Source organism: Podarcis filfolensis (genome assembly GCF_964270895.1).
Source record: "Podarcis filfolensis genome assembly, chromosome: 7".
Lineage (NCBI taxonomy): Eukaryota > Metazoa > Chordata > Lepidosauria > Squamata > Lacertidae > Podarcis > Podarcis filfolensis.
Genome location: NC_139603.1, coordinates 90,708,104 through 90,732,210, shown reverse-complemented (window position 1 = coordinate 90,732,210; position 24,107 = coordinate 90,708,104). Strand labels below are relative to the sequence as shown.

The following is a 24,107-nucleotide window of genomic DNA, read 5'->3' as shown; positions in this document are numbered from 1 at the left end:
AGAAATGCTCCTCTTACCAGCATCCCATCGTGTTCCTCGTGTGCTGATTAGGAGGCAGCACAGAGAATACTAAGCAGCTTGGCAGTCGCCTCACTGCCCAGGGACTCTCCTGGAGGGCTGCTGTCGTCATGGTCCTCTTGTGAGGCCAAGGAGGCTTGTGGAGAGTCCTCTGCGTCCTCTTGAGTGCCACAGCGGCCCCCGGAGTGGTCTGTGCCTGGAGCAAAAGGGCTCCTTGACATTGGCATGGCCCTGGCAGGCTCTTCCAAGAGCAGAGGGGCAGCTGTGCGTGCTCTGGGTTTCCCTTCGCGTACTTTCTTCCTCGGATTCACAAGCAGCAGAAGAGCTGGGTGGGAGCTGGCGAGGCTGATGTTGAGGAGGGCTGACGAGAGGAGGTTGTGGCGAATTCTGGGTGCTCCGAGTGCCTGGTGGAAGAATGGAATATTTTCTATGGCGCTCTTAAGTCTTTGCACAGAGCACCTAGCTAGGATGGTGGCGTCTCGTATGCTACAACGGCAGCAAGAATACTTATAGCAAAGCACTGGAAGACTCAAGATCTACCCACTCTGGAAGAATGGCAGATGAAGTTGATTGACTGTATGGGACTGGCAGAAATGACCGGCAGAATCCGCGACCAGGGAGAAGAGTCGGCAGAAGAAGATTGGAAGAAATTTAAGGAATATCTACAGAAATATTATAAAATTAATGAACTTTGAAAGATGCTGGATTGAACTTATGTGGTCTCTAGCTGTTATGATAAAAAGAACTGGGATTAATATTAAGTTAAAAAATTTAAAAAGTTGATTGGAAAAAAGGTGTTAGTTAAAAGGAATGTTAAGAGATTAGGATTTGCTGGATTAACAATTTGAACTAGAAAACAAGAAGGGGAGGTATGAGGAAGTCAAAGAAACATGTTATTGAAAAACTGTGGTTGAAATTGATTTGTTTTTAATATTTTTCTTTTTCTTTTTGTCTTTGTATAAAATTGGAAAAATTGAATAAATATTTATATATAAAAAAAAAGGATGGTGGCGTCTCAAGTAGGGTGGTCCCAGGTGCGTAGCCGGGTCTGTGTGCCCTGTGACAGGGCAGTGTTGCTTGGGAAGATGGAATGAAGCCTCCAGCCCCGAGACCAGGCCAAGCCCTTCCCCTTTGCTCCTCATCTCGTTCTGCAGCTTGGGGCTCCGAGACTCGGGCAGCTTGGCAGTTTGTCTGCTGCAGCCTGGCCTGCTCCCAGTTGACCTTGACCACTTTCTGTATTCATTAAAAAAACCACACCATTCTGGATCTTTCCATGGAGCCTCAATGCATTTATTTATTTTTTTACTCCTATGTCCTTCTTTTCTGTGGTAGGATCATACTTAAAGAGCCTCAACAATAAAAAAGACATGTCCGAGAAGATAAGTATAGCCCCCGCAGTATAAAGCATAAACAGGAAAACATTGCCCACAGCAAGAGAGGAGGGTGCCTTGAGGAAATAAATAATAATAATAAAATAATAATAATAATAATAATAATAATAATAATAATAATAATTATTATTATTATTATTTTTTTATTTATACCCCGCCCATCTGCCTGGGTTTCCCCAGCCACTCTGGGCGGCTCCCAATCGAATGTTAAAAACAGTACATGGTGTTAGGAGATCTCTTGAACCCAAAGATGCCTTTTAGACTGCAAGGCCAGGTGATAAAGGCACAAAGCTGTTTTCTTTCCAATAACCCACAACTTTAACCCTTCTCCTCTCTCTCTAATCAGCAGCGTCTCTCTCCAGCAGGAATCTTTTCCTAATCCTGCCTGGAGACCCCAAGGCCCTTCTGCCAGCAAGGCAGGAATCCCAGGGGGCAGGTGTTGCCTTCCCAAACCTGAGAGCTGTGTGCCAGAGACGAGGGTTGGGTTTGGGGTGCTGTGCTAACCAAGAGGCCACATTTGCACAGATCCAGGTGGAAGCCCAGGGCTGGGGAGCTCCATCAGTGGTGCAGAGGCCTCTTGCTCCCTGAGAGGAAAGAAGGAAGGAGCCAAGATAGTCGCTCCTGGCTCTGTAAACACAACAGCACCACCAGTCGGACTCCTTGAGGTGTGGGCATAGGCAGGGCCCATGGAATGAGCTTGGCAGGAGTACTGACCTCGGAGGAGGGTGCCTGTCGCAACCCCTGGATGACTGGGGGGGGGGAATGCTGTAATGGACATGCTTGTGGACTTCCTCTCCATCCTTCGCTTCCTGCTGTCTCTTTTTCAGGGCTGGCCATGACCCTGATGGATGCCACAACAGATAAAGACCCTCTGGTCCACGAGCAAATATTTAGCGCTCTGTGCTACCTGGGAGGAGCGGAGCCGGAGGAGATCTTGAACGCCTGCGAGGAGTACCTGCGGCAGCACGACAAGGTGAGTCAGGGCAGGCCTGGCTGCTTGGTTGGCTCTGGCCGAATGGCACAAAATCGTGAAGTTGGATGGGGCCCCTGCGATGCCTGTGGCGCATGGAGAAGAGCCTCTTGGCGCATGGAAGCAGGAGAGGGAGGCTGAATGCGCTTTGGGCTGAGGGGGAGAGAGAGCAGGAGGCTTTGAGGTCAACAAAAGTTTCTTCTCCTTCCCCACCCAATATTGAAGACATCTGGGCTTTTTATTTTTATTTTTGCTGCTGCTTTAAGTGCTAGGAAACTCACCTTTAGAATCGGGATTCTGGTGCCAGGGAACCTCTGCTGGTTATTTGCAGGTTAGTTGCGCTGCAGAAGGCTTGCTGGGGGGACCACACATTCAAGAAAGGCAAAATAACTTTTGCTAGGTTTTAAAAACAAAAACTCCTTTTACACTAAATTACTTTGTATCAATAAGCATGACCCATTCACCAGGGTACTGAGAGAGCTAGGTGCTGCTCTTTATATACTATACCCAATTGCTGACACAGCTTAATTACCACAACTTAACAGCACCTGCTATACTGCTTCACAGCTGTAAAACTAGGTCATGTTATTTGCTCTGGCCTTTAAAGAAATTCACATCTTGCGAAACAATAATGAACCTTAATAGTTAAAGAAACCATTCAACAACCTCCTGTGGATTGTGCCCCATATTGGGGTGGGGGGCAATGCACAAGTGACCTTGGATTTTTGGCCTGGAGTGCAGGACTGTTCTGGGCAGCCCCTGACCCCCGTCCTTCCCCTTTCCCCCTTTCCAGCTGGCTTACCCGCACCGCATCATCATCCTGAGGGCCATGGAGGCGGTGGTGAGGAGCAACCTGGCTCAGCTGGACAAGAGCACAGCCAAGATCGTCATCTTCTTGGCCTCCAACGAGATGACCAAGTCAAAGGTACAGGGAGCGCTGCTTCTTCGCTCGGGGGCCTGGCTGGAGGGGGCTTTCCCAGGTTGCGGAGATGCCTGCAAGCTGCTCTGGGCACGCAGACCACCACCTTCTGAGGACCTGGGATTTCTCCTCTTGCTCTTGGTCTGCCCGCGGAGGACCTTAAGATGCACAAATGACAACATTTTGCAGGTCCCAAGCCACAAGGTAGTTAGATTGGTCTCAACTAGGGCCAGGGCCTTTTCAGTACTGGCCCCAACTTGGTGGAACGCTCTGTCATAAAAGACTAGGGCCCTGCGGGACTTGACATCTTTCCACAGGGCCTGCAAGACAGAGCTCTTCCACCGGGCCTTTGGTTTGGACTCTGTCTAACCCTTATGTTTCCCTCCCCTTAGGGTTTTGATCTATGGCCTACTTTTAAAATGAGACTGCATTTTAACATGTATTTTAAATTGGGTTTTTTTCCTATTATGTTTTTACTGAAATTTTACTGGTGTTAGCTGCCCTGAGCCTGGCTCTGGCTGGGGAGTGCGGGGTATAAATAAAATTTATTATTATTATTATTATTAATAAATGACCTCTGGCTGCCTTTGAGCCACGACAGACCCGCCTGTGGGTGCTCCCTGGTCCTCCTGCCCACCCCATGGGGTGCCCAGGCATGAGGGGTGCAGGCCTGTGATGCAGCAGAGGCCTCTTCTTCCCGTTTGCTCCAGGAGATCATCTTTGAGTGGCAGCAGGCGGCCAGCAACGTCCTGGTGGCGGTTGGCAGGCGCTTCATCAACAAGGTGATGGAGGAGGTGCTGACCAAGTTCCAGCCTGGAATCCTGCCCCATTACTTCATTGTGCAGACGTTCGCCAACCTCTCCATGACCAACGGTCAGTGGTTCTCTCCTCTGCCCCCCCCCCAAATCCCTAGCAGTTCTGTCCCCCTGGAGAGGAGAGGGGCCAGGAGATGAATGGGTGGTCTGGAACCACGGTGTGGCTAGGAGACCACAGGTGTCCTCTGGGGGCAAAGACCAGGTGCAGGGGGCCCCCTCTGCAGCACCACCACCAGCTCCCCATAGGTTATCCAGGCTGACGCTCTGAGTTCGAGTTCCCCAAGGACTTGGTTTCATCCAGCTTCCCTCCCTCTCCTCCTCCCTGCCAGTGTTTGGGATGGTGCCCTTCCTGAACTCCATTCTGGGGACCATGCTGCCCATGCTGGGGATGGCCAAGCAGGACAACATGAGGACCGTCTTCTGCTACGGTAAGGCGGCCAGGGTCCCCCCCCTGCTCTCTGGTGGCTCAGGCAGGAGCTGTGGCTCGTAGGTGCCCTTGTGGAAGGGGAGCAGGCAGGGCTGCGTGTGCTCAGTGGTTGGGCAGAAAGGAATCTCAGGCCAAACAACGGAATATGCTGAAGTTGTGTGTGTTCTCCTTCTCTCCGTGAAGAGCATTTTCCCTTAAAAAGAATGGCGTCTTCTAAATGCCCCACATTAGCTGTGACATTAAATGGCACTCAACCCCCAACCGTTCCAAGGTTAATCAGTGAGGCTTCTTGCTAACGATGAATATAGGGCCACTCTGGCCATCCATTGCTGAGGGAGTTGGCTTCAAACCCAAAAAGCTCCTTGCCTCTAACTGTCTCCTGCAAACCGAACTCTGCTCCTGGTCGTTCTCTTGCAGATTTCTTGCCTGTGTCCGTATTAACAGGACACGGCTTACATTTGTCCCTGGAGGGCCGTGGGTCAAGCCACTGAATGCCCAGGAGCCAATTTTTATTTTATTTAGGATTCTTGGACAGGAAGTGGGATAAATAGGCCCCGCGTTCCATCAGGTAGGAAAGGCATTGTGGCTCCAGTTTCCCCGGCTGAATTAGTGGTGGTCTTCATGTTCTGGGCTGCGATGGCCACGTTGGGCTCATCCCAAAGCCATGGCTGTTGCCCAAGAACACGCTTGCCTGTGCATCTCTCTGTCTTCTGATTAGTGCAAAACTGTCAGAGAATGTGTTGGTGGGACTGCATTTACTACTAAACACGGTTGGACTCTCTCTTCTTTAAAATAACTAATTGAAGTTGGGGAAAATGTTTGTCCTCTCCCCCTCTTAATGTTTTGACCTTTGAACGCAGGGGTCGGCAAGGCTTACCAGGCAGGGGCCGGATCACTCCTGCGGAGATCCTCCATGGGCTGGGCCGGCGCAGTGTGACGCCAGAAATCACTGCTGCGCATGCCCAGATGCCGGAAATTGCGACGGTGCAGAAGCAATTTCCAGAGTTGCGGAAGACAGTTCCTGCGTCGCGCTGCGCCGATTTAGTGCAGCGTGTGGGGACTCGCAATTCAGTTCGGGGGCAGCTCTTGGGCCGGTTAAACAGCCTCTTTGGACCGCTTCCGGCCCCTGGGCCTTAGGTTGCCGACCCCTTCTTGAATGCATCATGACAATAACATTTGCACCCATTAGCCATACCCATGACTGGCTTCTTAAAAGTCAGATTTCCAGCTTTGAGTGCTTAGCCTGTTTATTGTGGTATTAATTCTCACTGACCTCCTTTACATGTACATCTTGTATGTTTGATTTTGTGTTAAAACTTTTTTAAAAACCCATCTTGGAGCTTATCCACACTTAGCTTTAGCCCTGCTCTTTCCAGGCGTAGGTCCACATTCTAAAGCGCTGTGTCTGAGCATAGATCTTTTTTTGCCCCAGAGCTTTCCCCGTGAAAACCTGCTCTTTAGTGCTCAATCGGAGCAAACATCAGGTTTTCCACAGATTGCCATTTGCTCCGATGGAGCTTTAAAGAGCAGGCTTCCACGGGGAGATCTCCAGAACCCCCAAAAGGTGCCCGGACACGGAGCTTTGAAGCGCAGGCTGTGCCTGGAAAGAGTTGAGGAAAGGGGAGGTGCAGAGAAGCCCCAAACCTCTGTAGAATACGTTGGGTGGGGAGGCTGTGCTCAGGACAATTTCTGGAGAAGCTTTTCTCCCTGCTGAGGTCCAGGAATCCTGAGCCAGCCTTCACATCAAACAGATCCTACACAAGGTGACTAGTTGCAATGGGCTCCTTCTGGTCTGGGTGATCAGAGGAGGGTGAAGGGTCTCCTGCCCACCCCTCAAACAAAGTCTTGAGGGTGGGGCCAGCAGGGGGCGGGCGCTGTGCATGTTGAACTTGCAGGCAAGGGGCCTAGATCTTGATAACTGCCTTGCCCCAAGGCTGCTGGGAAGCTGAAGAGCAGCTGGTAGTTTTGAGCATCACAAGAGCCTGCTTGCTGGATCAAGCTAAGAGGGGGTGGGCTGTGCCCCCCAGGACCCAGCCAAGGGGCCATTATGGGAACCCCGCAAGCAGAACAGGAGCTCCACAACCCCCTTCCCTCACTTGGGTGCCCCAGGGACTGCTGCTTCTGATCCCGGAGGCATCTCATGGCCGGGAGACCAATTTGTGGAGGATAAAAGCGAATTCCTGTTTTAAAGCCGTCCAGATGTGCTGAGGGACGACTTGGGGGGGCAGTGTGGAGTCACAGCTGGCATGAAATCTGTCCCGTAGCTTTGCAGAACTTCAGCGAGAGCATCCAGGAGTACATGGCGAATCTGGACCAGGCACCGGACCCGACGGTGAGGCGAGACACCTTCTCCAACGACATCTTCAGTGCTTACGAAGTCCTTTTCAACAACTGGCTGCAGACCCGGGAAACAAAGGTGGGGCGAGATGTTGAGCTGGGGGTCGGGGGTCCCTGGGGAGAGGAGAGCCTTTCCCTCCCTCCCCCCCCGCCTGCCACTTCAGACAAATCTCTGCCGCTGGGCTCTCCTTTTTGGCCCTGTGACTCCTCTATCCACGAGGGTCGGTCGCCTTTATTTCTAGACCTGCCTTTCCATAGATGACGCTGCAGGCGGCTGACGTCAGCTGGTTCCCAGTCTCTCCCTTGCGCACGTGCCTTGCTCTGTATGTCCTGCAGAGTAAATCGCCCTTCCAGGGTGAGATGCAGCACCTTTAGAGAGCAAGCAAGATGGCAGCCATGGCAGGAGGTGGAGCCATTTGGGCAGAAGGAGGAAGTCCTTCGATGGGGCCTGGAAGAGCCAGGGACTGAGGACTGGGAGGAAGAGGGCATGGGAAGGGAGAGCTTTTGAAATTATCAGGATCTTTTTTTCTTGGTTTTCACATATTGCATTACAATACAGATTTACCAAAGCCAACACCATTTCCTCCCCATCCCCCCATACATTTACGTTTCTATTTCCTCAATACGTCATATTATTCTTTTCTCTTTCCTCCCACTTCCCTCCGCCCCCACTCGATTTCCTCCACATTGTACAGTTTACAATAATCTTTGCATTCTACATTCTTCTCAAATCATCTATATATTCTTATTATATTTCCTTATTAGTTTTTCTTCCATCCAGTACTTCACATTTTAATCTAGGCATATTAGCATATCTTTTTTTGAGCGATATTTTGCTATATATTCATCAAAAGATTTCCACTCCTTTTAAAATTTTTGATTCGACTGATTTCTTATTATAGCAGTTAATTTTGCCAAAATTAAATATTAATTAAGTTTACAAATCCATTCCTCGTTTGTGGGTATAGTTTGTGACTTCCACCTAGCAGCAATCTCTATTCTAGCAGCTGTACTTGCATATAGAAAAATTCTCTCCCCCCCCCCCCCCCGGTGGTATCTCTTCATCTATCAATCCAAGGAGATATGTCTCTGGTTTCTTTGTTATTGATATTTTCGACATCATCTTTAGTTTTTCGTGTACTGCTATCCAAAATTTCTTAATTTCCGCACACCTCCACCACATATGTATTGTTGTTCCTATTTCTCCACCACATCTCCAACAGAGGTTGGATTTCAATTTGTATATCTTTGCCAATTTAGCTGGCATTAAGTACCACCTATAGAACATCTTTACAAAATTTTATTTAATTGTATATGAGGCAGTAAAAAAAACCGAAAGAAATTATCAGGATCTCAACTAAACCTGGTTCTCTTTGCTGGGGTGGCTTGTTTGGGAGCAATGCTATGACTCCTGTGAGGGCCCAGTAGCTGGCTTTGAAGGCACCATTTAGAAAGGGAGCTGAGTCCGTGTTCTCAGGGTGGTTCCAGTCCCCATCTCATGAATGCCCATTTCCAGTATGGAGGCTGCTCCCTTCTGCCCTGTGTTGATGGCGGAGGCCGACTGAGGTCTGCACCCCCAGCCTTCCTGGCTGCAGCAGCAGCAGCAGAGCCGGGTTCAAAGAGCCCCCCCTGGCCAGGGCTCTTAGAAGGCCAGTGGCCCTTATATTATATATGAAAGAACATTGTGGACACCTGAAAACGTTTGTAGCTTTGAATTGAAATGTTTTGTAATGGGAATATAAGGAACTGATTTACATTTAATGAGGGGAAATGTAAAAATAAGAGAGAAGGTAAAAAGGTGGTTATGGAAAGCTAAGAACAAAGTAAATATGTACGGAAGTCAGAGAGAGGGGCGGGAGGAAGTCCGTGCTCAGATAGAGTGATGTTTCAGTTTATTGAATTATGTATGGAAGCTATGATTATGATAAAATTGAAAATGCAATAAAAATTAAATAAATACAAAATAGAAGGCCCATGACCTCCCTGCCCCTCTTTGCAGCTTCGACTGGCTGTCGTGGAGGCGCTTGGCCCCATGAGTCACCTGCTGCCCAGTGAGAAGCTGGAGGAGCAGCTCCCTCGCCTCATCCCAGGGATCCTGGCCCTCTACAGGAAGCCAGCAGAGGCCTACTATGTGTCCAAGGTAGGCATGGAGAAGGGTGCCGGGGAGAGAGGACGGGGGTTTGCGGGCCTCTGTCCTTGGGCTTTGCTGCCAAAGCTCGCCCTTGCCTTCCCGAGAGGCAGAGGCCAAGCTGCCAAGCGTCCCGTCTGCTTTGTGGGCTGGACAGTCATGCCAAGACAGGATGCCGAGGAGCCACTCTCCCCTTGGTCTGCCGGTGTGGGGGGGGGGGCCTCACCTGGGTGTGGGGCTGGGAAAGGGCTCTTCTCCCCTGCTGCTTCCCCAGAGGGTGGGGCTGCTAACTTGGGGCTGCGCTGTGTTTCTCCTGCCCTGTGTCCTCCGAGCAGAGCTTGTGCCAGATCCTCGAGGCAGCAGTCAACATCGGCAGCCGCACGCTGGACACGCAGCTGGAAGCCCTGCTCAACGCCCTGCAGCTGCAGGTGGGGAAAGGGGGCCGGGGGGGGGGAGACGACCCTTTAAACTCTGCCTCTCCAGCCGAGGCAGGGGCCCTCCAAGCTCTTTGGACCACCCCTCCCATCAGCCCCAGATAACAATAAAGGCGTTCCCAAAACAAAGGAAGGATTAGACTCTGATTAATAGAATGCACACGAGGCTTCACCAGCAACACTCTGGGAGGAGGTGTCAATAATAATTCCTCTCCACCCCTCAGCCCAGGTTGTTTTATTCACAAAAGAACTTTTTACACAGTGTTTGTAAGAACCAATCAGATTTCCTCTGAGCATTTCAAAATCCCCACGTGGAACAAAGTCAGATCAGAAGCAATTCTTTTAACTACAAAGACTATTCTGAGCATGCATAGTAGTCCAGAGTAAATAAAATAGGAAGCAATGCTTTTAGGAAACCCTGAGGTCATAAACAGGAGAGGCAGGATGGCAGTATTTGCCATCTCCTTCCTGGCCCTTAAGATCTATCTAAAGATTAAACTACATCAAAGCTATCATCTTTATGACCCAGGGTGCCTGGTGAAGCAACTGGCCTGTGTTTCAGAATGCTGATACATGCCTGTCAGACATAGAGAACCCCACACTCTGGATATCTGCACCCCTACAATAAATGTAGTTCCTGCCTCACTGGCCTTTTCTCCTCCTTCCTCGAGCAGATCTGCTCCCCTCTGGACTCCTCCACGCCAGTCCAACTGAAGAATCACAATGAGGTCCTTCGCTGCTTCACGGTGCTTGGTAAGAGCCCAGGGATATATCTCCTCTCTCTCTCTCTCTCTCTTTCGCTGGATAACCACTGTGAGTTGGTTGTGGCTGCTGCTGATTGTGGAGCTGAGTTTCCTGGTAATCTTTTTTTTTTTAAAGAAGCAACCAGCTTACTAGTCCTCAAGGCTGCGAAGCTGACCTGGGCAGAGTGTGGTGAAATGTTTGGAGGGAGAGGGGGGTGGGCAGGGCTTTCAGGGCGCTGAGGGTGGGACATCAGGACCTTGTGTTGCTTTTTGCAAGCACTCCATCCATTGCAAGTCAAAGTCCCGCTTTTAATTTTGCTAATCTTGGAGAGGAGCAGACCTCTGCCCTTCCGGTTACGGAGGAGCTTTTTCCTTCCCGTTCTCCAAAGTGCAGAGCTTGCATAGCCTCTGCCTGCTTGGGGGCTTGTGGCTTATGGGCACCTGCTGTGTAGTGCACCTGATAAGTCTGTCCTCCGGGGCAAAAATGTAGGGTTGGATGTGTTGAATGGTCACTTTAAAATGTAAAGGTTCGTTATTGTTTCACAAGTTGTGTATGTCTTTAAGGGCCAGGGCAAATAACGAGACCCAGTCTTACAGCTGTGAAACATAGCAGGTGCTGCTGAGTTGTGTTAATCAAGCTGTGTCAGCAATTGAGTGTAGTATATAAGGGGCAGCACCTAGCTCTCTCATCACCCTGGGGGATGGGCTGGGTCATGTTTGTTGTTATCTTTAGTGTAAAAGGAGATTTTGTTTCTGTTATTAAAACCTTGTTAAAGTTCTTTTGGAGTTCCTTGTATTGCATGGTCTCCCCAGCAAGCTCTCTGCAGCGCTACTAATCTGCAAATAGCCAACAGGATGTCCTGCGTCACGAGTCCTTGATCAGGAGGGCATTGCCCGCTGCAGGTGCCGCAGTTCCTGGTGACAGTGCAGAGTTTAAAGTTCTGGGTGTGGGGGGTGGCATGTTGAGCAATAGGAGCCCATGTGCGTGTGACTTAGAATGAAATTCAGAACTTCCTTTTTGGCACTCAGGGTTGCAAAGGTTGGCTGCCCTGCTGCTGTGCCGCCTCTGGCCCTGCTGTGTTTTGCCCCCTTCCCACTTTGGGGTTCCTGCAGCGCCATAAATCGCAGGGCTCTCTAGCCGTCACTCTTCAAGGAGCCGTTTCTGGCAGGCACACGGACTTCTGGCCACGTTTGTCCACTGTCGAAGTGCGACTTCTTTTCTTTTCGCCCTCCAGTTCGCACTTCCGTTGTGCAAGAGCTCTTCCTCTTTCTCTCTCCACCTCCCCACATCTCTTGAGTAATCTTTGGGCAAGCCTGTATTTCCTTACAGCCCTGCTGCTATCTCTTTATGAAGCACAGAGGGCCTTGCTGCAGTCCCAGCACATCAGTACGGTTGAAGGAGGCGGTCGTGAGACCATTTTGTCTAAAAAAAAAATCCTGACTGGACCCAAAAGATTAGAACAACCACCTCCCATTTTCCAATACCCCCCTTTTGGGACGAGGTGCTTGAAGTGTCTGGGGGCAGCCTGTCTCCAGGCACTGTGGGATGGAACGGGGTCAAGTTGCAGTTAAGCTTTTGAGCCAGGGTTTGGCCCAGGAGCCGCTTTGATGGATAACCCGTGTCCCGACAGGGGAGGAGGGGGCCCATGTGGATTCTCTTGGCTCTCGCGTTGGCTTTTGGTCGTGGTGTTTTGTGGGATCAGCTCTGGAGCAAAACTCTGGCTCCTCTACTTTCAGAAGGGGGCGCTGGGGGATTTCTGCTTCAGTGTTTTGAGCTGAGGGGTCTTCAAGTTCCCAGCTGGAAAAGGTTCAGAAAAGAGCCACAACATGTTGAAGGTGATGGAGCACATTTCTCAGTGCAGCGGGGCAGGGCCTTTTCTGTGGTGGCTCCTTGAGTGAGTGCAACGCCCTCGCAAGCGAGAGCCTCTGGCACTGACACCGCAAACTTTTCAGTGTCAACTTAAGACCTCATTTGCCCAGGCTTTTTGAATTATGGTATCTTTAGTTGGTAGAATGCTTTTATTGCTCTTAGTTGTATTGTATATGTTGCAACATAGTTGTAACTTTGCATTTCTTTATACACTGCCTTGGAATCTTTTTTCATTTTGGCTTGAACGGCAGCTTATAACATTCAGCCAACAAATCCTTAAGTCCTTCTCTCCTGCTGCCTGACCTGGTCATCAAATGGTTTTGTGACACATGTCCATTTTGGCTCCTTTGTTGCTGCACAGGACCCCCCTGGTTCCCGGACTGGTGCAGGGATTGGCCTGGTCTAAGGCTGAGGAGGTCTGGGGAGGCTGCCCTGTGAGTCCAGATCCTGGGTTGGAGCCCTTTGTGTGTCTGCCTGGAAGGCTGACCTGGTTGTCCGGCCACCGCTGGCAGTGGCTGAGTGAACACAGTATGCTTTACCAGCTGCACTGGCTCCTGGTGGAGTCCAGGGTCAGGTTTAAGGTGCTGGTTTTGACCTTTAGAGCCCTATGTGGCCTAGGACCCTCATACCTATGGGACCACCCCTCCTGGTATGCCCCACGGAGGACCTTAAGGTCCATAAACAACAAGACTTTGGAGGTCCCAAGCCTCAAGGAGTTTATATTGGTCTCAACTAGGGCCAGGGCCTTTTTAGCACTGGCCCTGACTTGGTGGAACACTCTGTCACAAGAGACCAGGGCCCTGCGGGATTTGACATCAAGTTATTGTAAGTTTAAGTTAAGTCTGCTGCAACTGGATTTCTTATGGACTATGCGAATCCTGAATGTATTGGATTTGTGACCATTATGCTCATTTGACTTCAGTAGCAGCAAAGCTGCTGGATGAAATGCAATTGCCTGATTTTACAACAGATTAGAAACACTTTATATTTCACATTTTACAGTTTAAACTCGAAATCAAAACTATACCCCAAAAGAGTTTGCAATATGGGACACTCGCCCAAAGGAAACACGGCTTAGCAAATGACCTGCTATAAAATCATTAAAGACATCTTCTGGCCTCATCAACCACCTGCTCCTTTAAGATAGGACTACAGCTTATTTTACCGCTGTTAATAGGCCAATATAAACGCCCCCCTTCAGCACAAAGAGATGCATTTAAACAAGAAACAATTAAATGGGGGAAATAACTCTGCAAGAAGACGCAAGCCCCCCCCTTCCTCATAGTTTATCCAGCCTGGAGCCCAGCTTAAGAAAGGGTCACCAGTCCAGGACTGAGGACACTCATCTTCCTCGCACGACGGTGATGATCCTGGTCTCGACTTCTCCCTCTTGCAGCCTCTTCCTTCCCGGACCGCTTGCTGGGATTTCTGCTTCCAAAGCTGGAGTCGGGCAACGAGCGGACGCGAGTGGGAAGCCTCGCCATTCTGCGCCAGATCATCAACAGTGCCTGTGAGTGGCGGAGGGGGGGGGGCTGCCTCTCCCAGGCTCCCCAGAGGAGCAGCAGCACTTCCTCAGGGGCCCTTGCAAGCTGAGCGCCCCCCGCCCAGTCCTTGGGGGCCTCCAAGCTCCCAGGCCAGGGACTTGGCACCAGCCCCCCTGCTGCACTTGGGTCCCCATGGTTGCTGTGTGGCTCATCCTGCGTCCGGTTTGGGCAAGGGTGGGTGAGCTTTGAGTTGGCTGCCTCTCGCCTTCTTTGAGTCCCAACCTTTTTTGGGCCATGCCCCACCTAAGCATCTCTAAAATCCTGACCCCCCCCCTTTCCCCGTGACATATAATTCTTCTTCTTCAAAAAGTGAGCTCCTGTTCACTGGGAGGAAGCCTAAAAGGGCATTCACTGTTAATAACTCATTCTCGAACTGCCCCCCTTAAGCATCAAATTGCCCCCCTGTGGGGAACCCCAGGTCTAGACCCTGTTTGTCCTCCTTGCTGTGACTCTTTGGGGTCGTTCTGTTGGCTTGTCTGAAAAGGTCTGGGCCAGGAAGTGCAACTCTGCAGCAGTCTTTCCTGGTCCCTTTTGGAAAGAGAAAGGTGTGAGGTCCCACCAGAGGCAGGCTTGGGGGCTGCACAGCAGGCGGTGCCAATTCAGAATGAGCAAGCCAGGACTGCAAAGGGAGGGTGTTGTGGGTGCATCTGCAGCAGAAGCAGATTATCCCTCTCCTCGGTTCAGCCAGGCTCCTGGGCTCTTGCTAGGACAGCCTGCTCTGATGCCGGGACAGAGAAGCAGCTGGGTGTCTCCGCATGAGAAGCGCTGCATTGCCTGGCTGCTGGCCAGCACTGCCCAAATAGCCTCCGTGGCCTCGGCCACGCTCCTTTCCTCCATGGGTGGCAGTCTTCAGAGCTCCGGGTTGGGAGGCAGTTGGGGGTCCCACGCTGTGCTCCCTGGTCGAAGGAGCATGGAGGGCTGGATGTGGGGCTGGGGTGGCGGTGGTGCAGGGCTGCCTTGCACCTGCATGGAGCTTTGGCCGGCTAAATGGCCCTTTCTGCTTGTCCTTCCTCCCAGCCTCTCAGATGGAGATTAAGAAGCCCTTCATCCTTTCTTCCATGAAGCTGCCCTTGCAGGACAACAGCAATAAGGTGAGTGGAGGGACAGAAAGAGGCAGCTCTCCTCCCCTCCAGGCCTGCTCTGCTAACTTCCGGCCGGGCTCAGTGCACACCAGAAGCTTCTTGCAAGCATTTGTATGCCTCCCTCAAGCCCTCTCTGCTCTGCAAGGTCCCTCTGGGTTGTCCTTTATGCCGGAGGGCCAGAGGGGACAGTGGCGTCCCCTGTGCCCAGCTTGTGGTTTCCACTTAGAGATGGGGGGGGGGAGTTGCTCCTCCTGCCTAAGGCTCCCTGTGGGGCAGGAGTTTGCCCAGCCCAGTGCAGCTGCTGCCCTTGGCGACAGTCTGGATCTTGCAGAGGACATGGCCAGGCCAAGCCCCTCATCCATACCAGGGCTGAACGTGGCTCCCCTTTCTGGGCAGTGGGCCTGGAGCTGCTGCCTAGCTCTGTATTTCATGTAGGAAATTCACCATCCCACTCAGGGCAGCTGCCCTGAAAGGTTGCAGTTAAAGTCAGGCCAGGGAGGCTGGAATTGTGCAACCTGATGTTTTGGAAGGCCTTTCCATGGTGTTGGGGGAGCACTCCCAGGGCAGCAAGAGCCCCGCTCTCTGTAGCATTCCCAAAGCAAGGAAGGATTGGACTCTGATTAATAAAATACACACAGAGGCCTGACCAGCAAGACTCTGGGAGGAGTGCGTATAATAATAATTCCTCTCCACCCTCTGGCCCAGGTCGTTTTATTCACAAAAGAACTTTTTACACGGTGTTCGTTAGAACCAATCAGATTTCCTCTGAGCATTTAAAAAAAAATCCACCTGGGGACAAAGTTAAAAGTTAAAATTACAAAGAGCTAATTTGAGCATGCATAGTAGTCCAGAGTAAATAAAATAGGGAGCAAGGAGGAATGCTTTTAGGAAACTCCGGAGGTCATAAACAAGCAGTAGACATGAGAGGAAGGGTGGGTAGTATTCCTGGCCGTTAAGATCTATCTAAAGATTAACAAACTACATCAAAGTAACCTTTATGTACTGAGGATGCCCAGTGAAGCAACTGGCCTGTGTTTCAGAATGCTTATACATGCTTGTCAGACATAGAGAAATGGGCAGTAGAGGAAAAATGGCATAGATGGAGAGGCCTGTGGGATTTGATCAGAAATTATTATCAATGAATCAAACCCAGTCAACGCAATGCTTTCATTGCCGACACAATGGCTTGATGCATATTTCATAATTCTTCATAGTAATCCCATCTGATCACTACACTCTCCTCTGGAGACCTGTGTGCAGGGCAGTCCTGTGCAGTCCCCTCCCTTGAAGTCTTGGGGGGGGGGCAGGAGGAGGGGGGAGGGTCCCAAGGGCAGCCCACCTAGCTGACAACTCTCCGGGTGCTTTTCCGCAGGTGAAGCGGGCCGTTGTGCAACTGATCAGCGCCATGGCCCACCACGGGTACCTGGAGCAGCCAGGCGGAGAAGCCCTGATCGAGTTCCTCGTCCGGCAGTGTGCCCTCCCCGCGGACCAGGTGAGGCTCTTGCAGAGGAGCAGCAGGGCCCAGGCAGGCAGCCTCAAGGCCAGGCCTCTCCCCAACTCAAGATCTGTGGAACAAGCAGGGGGCTGACCCTTGGGAGCCATTTATATGCATCTCCTCTGTGTCCAAGGCAATGGCCGGTTTTTCTGGTTCAGTTCCCTTGACCTGGCCCTGGGAATTCCAGGCCCACACAGTCCTCAGGGTGGGTCCCCAATCTCCCCACGTGGGTTGATGGGGTGTCGAGGGTCTCAGCGAGGGTTTGTGGGACCCACCTGCCATTCTCGTGCCCACGGTGGCTTCACTTTGCAAAGGCCTTGTGAGAAGTGAAGTGGGGTTTTTTGGGTGTTGGGCTTGGGCTCCCTACCTATGTAACTTTGATTCTGCCCAGCCCCCCCAGCTCCCGCGGAGACATTCCCTGGAAACGGAGGACTTGACAGACGGCCACGTCCGGGACATCAGCGTGAACACGCTTTTCCTCATCAGCACCACGGTCGACAGGATGGCCGACGTGAGTCTCCCTAAGGAAAGGGCTCGACGTGGCTGCTTCCCGGGTTGCAGATCAAGGCTCCACCTGCCGGGCTCCACCAAGTGGTGTCAAACATCTAGCAAAGGCTAATCACGCAGAGGCCTCTTTAAAACCAGCTGCAGAATGGCCGTCCCATCCTGGGCTCTCACACGGGGCAGCTATGACCAACCTGTGCTCCCTGCAGTGTGTGTGGTACAGTCCGTTGCCTGACCTGGAAAGTGTCCCAGGGATTTGCAGGCCTCCCCTTGGCTCCTGGTGGGCTGCACCAAAGGGAGCGCAGAGAACTTCCAAAGCGTTTGGAGCCTGGGAAGAGCGGCAGGCGCTGAGCTGCGTGTGGGTCTTGCTCCGGGCCCCTGGACGCTGCACCAGCGGCTTCTGCCTTGCTGGGAATGCTCTGGCTAGGGCCAGATTTTGAGGCATGTGCTCATCAGTCTGCAGTGGCTGCGCTGGGGAGGTGGGGAGCCTCCTGCATCACCTGGCTTTGCCTGCCTGCTCCAGGGAGCACCTGCTGTTCTGCCTCGCAAAGGCCTGCTTCTCCCTTTCCCCTTGCAGGTCCTCTGGCCGTACCTCCTGGAGTTTGTGATCCCCATCCACTTGAGCAACGCCCTGACCCCGCTCTGCAAGAGCCTCATCTTCCTGGCTGCGCAGAGGCAAGAGAAGGATGAGCCTGACTTCCAGCTCCTCTACGAAGCTGGGGGTTCGTATCCCGCTGCTCTGAGGCCGGCTGGGTGCGCCCTTGCCGGGGGCGCTGGCTCTTTGCTGAAATCTCCGCTTTCATGAAGTCAGCTTGTGCAAGCGGAAGGCAGATGCCGCCTGATTTGGGCAGCTGTTGTAAATGCTGTTCTTCTGCAAACTACCTTTCTGAGGGTGGGGCTGCAGAGGGCCTAATGGGGGCGGGGGCTGCAGCTTGAGTCCTGCACAGACCGGCTCTGATTTCTGAAGCTTCTGTGCAGGCCAGGCCCCGGGACCCAAACTCTTCCCTGCAAGGAGCCTGGCGGAGACCTTAGGGTTTTGCTTGAGGCTCTTCTGCCCCTTGCAGGGCTGTTGTGCTCCAAATGCAGATGCTGTTGCTGCCCCACAGTGCCTGGGCAGGCGGTCTTGCCTTACCGTTTATTTCCCTCTTTATTTGCAGCAACGCTCCCGACCCCTCATGCTCTCCTGGCAAGGCTTCTGGTAAGTGTGAGGAGCCAGTCTGATCCACGGGTGAGAACGCCTGTGGAGCCACACCGGGTGGTGCGTTGGCAACCCCAGCAAAGATGCCCCCATGCCCTGGAGAACGCCTCTTCCCCCCCCCCCCAGTCCAGGCGCTCTCTCCCTGGGCCCAACCGCCCTCCACTTAGGCATGTGGCGCAAGTCTTCTCTGCAGGCAGTTTCCCCTCCTAGAGCAGAACCTGCCTCACTGGGGCTCCTGAGCTGCATGGGGGCTCATTGGCCTAGGAAAGGTTGGTGGCTCCCAGCTTCCTGCAGCAAGCCCAAGAGCATCCCTGCGGGATCAGGCCCAGGGACGCCCATCCCTCTCACCGTCCTGCTCTCTCAGTGGCCAGCCAGACACCCATAGGGACACCCATAAATTATTACGTTGTGCCATCCTCAATCCAGAAGCTGTTCGTTCCACAGGCCGGGTCCTCTGCTGTTGCAGTTGCCCGGATCTCTAGTGAAAACAGGATTTAGACCAGGGGTCGGCAAGGTTTACTGTAGCGTTCCCAAAGCAAGGAAAGATTGGACTCTGATTAATAAAATATACACAAGGCTTGACCAGCAAGACTCTGGGAAGAGTGCGTATAATAATTCCTCTCCACCCCTCGGCCCAGGTCGTTTTATGCACAAAAGAACTTTTTACACAGTGTTTGTAAGAACCAATCAGATTTCCTCTGAGCATTTCAAAAACCCCATGTGGGACAAAGTCAGATCAGAAGAAATTCTGTTAATTACACAGAAACTATTTCCTACTTGAGCATGCATAGTAGTCCAGAGTAAATAAAATAGGAATAAAAGGAGGAATGCATTCAGCAAAACCCCGGAGGTCATAGACAGGAATAAACAGGATGGCAGTATTTGCCGCCATCTTGTGAACTCACTTCCTGGCCCTTAAGATCTATCTAAAGATTAAACTACATCAAAGTAACCTACTATCTTTACGTACTGAGGATGCCAGATGAAGCAACTGGCCTGTGTTTTGGAATGCTTATACATGCCTGTCAGGTGTAGAGAAAGCAAATGGCAGAGGTGGAGAGGCCTGTGGGATTCGATCAGAAATGATTGTCAATGAATCAAACCCAGTCAATGCAATGCTTTCATGGCGGACACAATGGCTTGCTCCATATTTCATAATTCCTCATAGCAATCCCACCTGATCCCCACACTCTGGATATTTGCACTCCCACAGTTTACCTTGCCTGGGCCAGTTCACTCCAGCAGAGATTCCTTTGTGGGCCAGATTGTGAGTGTGTGTGTGTATGTGTGCGCGCAAGTGCACGCACGGCAGTGATTTTCGGCGTTTGCATCTGCGCAGATGCAATTTGTGATGCCGCAGAAGCGAGTCCCCATGCTGCGTCGGGCCAGTTTAGCACAGCGCATGGGGACTCGCTGAGCGGGCGGCTTGGTTTGGGGGCAGCTCATGCACCGGTTGAACGACCCCTGTGGGCTGCTTGTGGCCCATGGGCCTTAGGTTGCCGACCCCTGATTTAGACTCCTAGGTCTAGTCCAAACTCCTGCCATGCTGGAATCACAGCTGAAGCATTCCTGAGAGGTGGTCCTTTGCTGTCTCCCGCTGACCATCCCCCTCTTGCCCCAGGGAGAGCCTGTCGCGAATTCCTCGCGGCGCTTTCAGCAGAAACGCTCAGAGTCCCAGGTTTCTTTTCAGTGCAGTCTTTTTAATGTGAGCTATATACAAGTATTTACAAAAACAGTCCATACAGAGTACCTGCTCCTTAAGGCAAATGAATACTCTCCACCACAGCACCACCACAACCACCACAGTTACTGTTGAACAGGCTTTCCTTTTAAAACAGGTGATAGCCAGTCACATTCCTGCTGAGTAAACTCTGACCCAGCACTTCACAGAGTATTGCATCAGCCTGTTGAAGCCTGCAGACTTACTCACCATCCTGCGAATCCCAGCAGAGCCCGGGTGCTGCTCTCAGCCAAAGGCTGTGCTTGGAAGCTCCCTCCTCCCCAACTGGGAAGGGCTTTCTGCCTGTGGCTCTGGCGTGTGGCTCCAGGAAGGCCGCCTTGCAACCCCCCCTTGCTCTTTTTTTTTTTTTAATAAAATATTTATTGAAGTTTTCAAAAAATTTAAAGAAAAACAAAACAGACACAAAAAAAGAAAAAAAGCCAAAAACAAACATATACCTTTCAATAACATTTTTCCTTGACTTCCCCACATCTCCCCTTCTTGTATTCCAATTCAATTTTTAATTCAACAAGTTCCTATCCCCAAATTTTACCTTATTATATTTAAATCCTTTTTGTTTAACCAATTTTAACATAAATCTCAATCTTAATACATCAAATCTTATTCTTAATACTTTTTTCTAAAGTCAACCCCAATTCCATTTCACGATTTCCCCATTTTAATCTAGAATAACAAAACAAATTATTTACAAGAAAGATTTGTACCGCCTTTGGATACCCAAAACCCCACTCCCCGCTTTTCCCGGTTTCAATCTCCAACCAATGTCCATCAATCCATCTGGTATCAGCCTGGTGATCTCACATCCGAGGCCCTTAAGTCTCTCTCCTTTCCTCTCTGCCGGTTTTTTTGATAGTCCTTTATGTTAAACGCCAAATCTCGGAGAAGCTCTGTCCCCATAAAGTTCATACTTCTTCCTGCCAGGCCTCCATATTTAAAATTGTAATCCAAATCTTGTTTTTTACTTCTTTTAAGTCCAAATGTCCCAAAGACTCCTGCTTCCACTCTGATCAGATTTGTCTTTTCCTTTAAATCCATCTTTACAGGCCTTTGGCCTGCCAGGTCTCCATATGCAACCCCCCCTTGCTCTTCTCCCTCCCAGGTCGTGTCTTCCCAGCCTTACGTGGGGGAGGGCCGTGCTGCCGCCGTCCTTCGCCTCCTGAACGTGCTCCACCTCAGCGTCCACAAGGCTCTGGGGCCGCTGTGGGGCAAGCAGATCCCCGCGTTGGTGGAACACCTGGAAGGTAAAGGTGTGGAGGCAGCTGCAGAGCACCTCTCTCGGGAAGGGACCCCAGCCCTTGACTCTTCTGCCGCCCCCTTTTTGACCGGGGGGGGCACCTCCACACAGAATGGGAGCTACGAGCCTGGCCCCGAATACAGAGCAGCCCCCTGAGGCTACTGTGTCCACAGGATCCTTCCAGGGAATCTGTGGCAGTAGAAGCAGAAACAGCCGCTCTATTGGGGGTGCGCCAGTTGTTCAAATATGGCAGGTGTTGGGTCTGTCATTTCCGTGTCAGGAGCCCGAACTGCATAGCTTTGGGGGGGGGGTTGTGGAGGAAGACTCCCCCTTGGATGTGAAGAGAAGCCAGTCCCAGCCAGGAGGGGACAGAGAACTGAGCTTGGTGGGTCCTTGGGTATCGTGATGCGGAGCAGGAATCCTTGTGCAAATCCCCTCTCCTCTGTCTTCCAGCAAATACGAAGGCTTCTCTGTCCCAGAAGGAATGGGAAGACCAGCTGCTCAAGGTGAGCGAGTCTCCTCCTTCCTCCTCGGAGTGAGGGGCCCCTCAGAGCGGAGCATCAATCCTTTCAGTATATGCACTTTTCAAATTTATACATTTCGTTAGTTTTACAATCCATTTAATATTCCAGAATTTGACTCCCTTCCCCCTCTTTCTGCTGTTCCTTAAATTTATTTTTTAATATCTTCTGCAGATCCAAATTCATTTAACTTGCTCATTTAATTATCTTCCTTAAATATATACCGTTATAAAACTTGCAGGTTATTGCAGTAATCCTGCTAATGTTTTTATCTGTTTACTGAATATTGAATATTTACAGATAAATTGTAAACAGATAAAAACAGACAGAGTTGAGCATCACTCTTGATGGCCCACCGGGAAGTTTGCTGATGCCACTGTCCAGATGCCACACTCCCCCAATTCCAGCCTCTTAACCTTGGCTCCGTGACAGTGACGGGGTCCTTGTCTTCCTGGAGAGCGACATGCCCACCTTGCTGCTCCTTGCGCACTTGAGCAACACAATCAGATGTTTCCTCATCTGTTTCTGGGTGCCTCCCTCCCCCCCCCCCAGTCTAGGGGCTCAGGTGAGACCCACCTGTGCTTCTGAGGCTGCAGCCCTGGGATTCATGCGCAGCTTCTCTCGGTGCACTTGGCTTTCCTTCAGGGCTCTGTGGTGCTTCTGGTTGCTGCAGAGCCTGAGGGGAGGGCAAGGGAGCTTCTGAACAGCTGGATCAGGCCCAAGGGGGCCCATCTGGTCCAGCCTCTTGTTCTCGCAGGGGCCAAGCAGGGGCCCCAAAGGGAAACTCGCAAGCAGGATTCGGACGCAAGAGCAGCTCTCTCCCCTCCTGCCGTTTCCAGCAACTGGAGTCAAAATACTTGATTTATTTATTTATTTTAAATGAATTTATTTATTTGGTTTTTCAGATTAAAAATTTACAGTCACATATCCAACATGCAACATAGAAACAAGGCTCTAAAGACCATTTGGACTATTATAGAAGATGGAGGGGGAAATGATCAATAGCAGGACCCACAAAGAGGAGGAGGAGGGAAGTCCGGGATATTCCTTGGAATCTTGTTTTTATGTTGTATGTTTGTGATTGTAAAATTTTAATTTGAAAACTGAATAAATACATTTATTTTTTTAAAACAATTCTAAAGGATCTCCTGGACTTCTTCCCTCCTCCCCTTTGTGGGTCCTACTGTTAGTCATTTCCTTCTGCATCTTTTATGATAATCCAAATCTTTTACTCCTTCATTATGTCCAAAATTCACCATTAAACTACAAGTGTCATTCCAAGCCTACTGACGATTTTAACTGTTTACAATGGTTTTTAAGATAAATTATAAAATTCCTTATTAAAATTTTGGTCTTCCTGATTTCTGATTCTCTTGGTGATTTTTGCCATTTCGGCATAATCCACCCATTTGATCTGCCATTCTTCTCTGCTGGGGACTTTATCAAAATCCTTGACAGTGCCCTTGGGCTCTCCCTCAATGCCAATGCCTCTGCCCGCAGTTCCTTCGACAGACCCTGGAGGCCATTTCGGACACACCTTGGACCAGTCAGCTGATCCTGGAAATGGGCAGACAGCTAAGCAGTTACAACGGGTCTCCTCTGGAGAAGGTCTGTGGCCTGGGCTGTATGGGGAGGGGGCGAGGAGAGAGCAGGGCCAGGATCAAACCTCCTGGCTCTTGACCTGGGCTGAGTGATTCCTGCCAGGGGGCTGTGGGGTTGCCGCTCTCTTTAGGCCAGGGACTGCCCAGCTCCCCCTCTCTCCTTGGGGGTCTGCTGTGTCCTGGGGGGCAAATTCTGGACAGTTCCCGGTGGGCAGTCGTTACAGCTGAGCTCATATTCCGGCCCTCATTCCCCTTTTTTTCCTTGTGCACCAGAACTTCCTCTACAAATGCATCGGGACGGCCTTGGCCGCTTGCCCAAATAAGGATCTGGTGCGGAAGCAACTCCAGGAGCTCCTGGAAACGGCCAGATATCAGGAGGAGGCTGAGCGAGAGGTGAGGAGGCTGGAATGGCTGCCCAAACAGCCCCACCTGCCCCAAAGGGTGGGCAGAAGGAGGCCTCTGCGCAGCTCTCTGTGCGAGGAAGGGGGGCCCCTGCCTGGTCTCCTTTGCCTTCCAGCTGGACCTGCTTCTGTCCCCTGACGCCTGGGTCTGCTCCCTTCCCTCCAGGGCCTTGCCTCCTGCCTGGGGCTGTGTGCCATCAGTCACCTGGATGAGACCCTTGCCAAGCTGGAGGAGTTCGTGAAGTCGGACGTCTTCAAAAAATCTGCAGGGCTGTTCAGTATCTTCAAGGTATGAGTATCACCAAGACACACTTTTTCCTCATGTGGACAGCAGGCGAAAAGTTATTCTCTGAGGTGTTTGGTTCTGTTACTTTAACTGGAGATTCATGCCCTGTCCTGTTTATCTTTTTTAAAGGACCTGTGTGTTTGTACAACACCCAGATGGATCTATTCTATGTATGCTTATGTATGCTAAGCATAATTAACTTATAACAACTAAATATCTGGAGAGAACATGTATGTAAATAACCTATTTTTTGCTCCATAAGACGCACCTAGTTTTTAGAGGGGGGAAAGCAAGAAAAAAAATATTCTGCGCAGAGCACGTAAGCGGCTCTCGCTTTTCTTGTTCCTGTCCGTCCCTCATCCCGCTTCGCTGTGAAGCCAGCAGAGCAAGAACGATAGCTGCGCAGTGGCTCTTGCTCTCCTGGCTTCACAGCAAGCGACGGATGGGG

At 51.1% G+C, this 24,107-nt stretch overlaps 2 protein-coding genes across 13 annotated transcripts in view; one reads left to right on the top strand and one right to left on the bottom strand.

Annotated features, from left to right (window-relative positions):
• The window catches only part of SLC52A2 (solute carrier family 52 member 2), a 304,222-nt gene that overhangs the window by 99,360 nt on the left and 180,755 nt on the right, over positions 1–24,107 (bottom strand). The window lies entirely within an intron of this gene.
• The window catches only part of MROH1 (maestro heat like repeat family member 1), a 54,953-nt gene that overhangs the window by 11,269 nt on the left and 19,577 nt on the right, over positions 1–24,107 (top strand). For 6 of the 12 annotated variants that reach the window (XM_083621811.1, XM_083621818.1, XM_083621820.1 and 3 more), the window contains exons 3-21: positions 2,237–2,382; positions 3,173–3,304; positions 4,009–4,171; positions 4,443–4,541; positions 6,805–6,956; positions 8,877–9,017; positions 9,341–9,433; positions 10,114–10,192; positions 13,449–13,562; positions 14,614–14,687; positions 16,051–16,170; positions 16,565–16,684; positions 17,255–17,399; positions 17,835–17,875; positions 20,716–20,857; positions 21,304–21,356; positions 22,872–22,979; positions 23,246–23,365; positions 23,540–23,662. In XM_083621811.1, coding sequence (XP_083477937.1) covers positions 2,237–2,382; positions 3,173–3,304; positions 4,009–4,171; positions 4,443–4,541; positions 6,805–6,956; positions 8,877–9,017; positions 9,341–9,433; positions 10,114–10,192; positions 13,449–13,562; positions 14,614–14,687; positions 16,051–16,170; positions 16,565–16,684; positions 17,255–17,399; positions 17,835–17,875; positions 20,716–20,857; positions 21,304–21,356; positions 22,872–22,979; positions 23,246–23,365; positions 23,540–23,662 — 2,165 coding nt within the window. Of the gene's footprint in view, positions 1–2,236; positions 2,383–3,172; positions 3,305–4,008; positions 4,172–4,442; positions 4,542–6,804; positions 6,957–8,876; positions 9,018–9,340; positions 9,434–10,113; positions 10,193–13,448; positions 13,563–14,613; positions 14,688–16,050; positions 16,171–16,564; positions 16,685–17,254; positions 17,400–17,834; positions 17,876–20,715; positions 20,864–21,303; positions 21,357–22,871; positions 22,980–23,245; positions 23,366–23,539; positions 23,663–24,107 lie in introns of all 12 variants that reach the window. The other 6 variants (XM_083621810.1, XM_083621809.1, XM_083621816.1 and 3 more) reach the window with 1 other exon arrangement.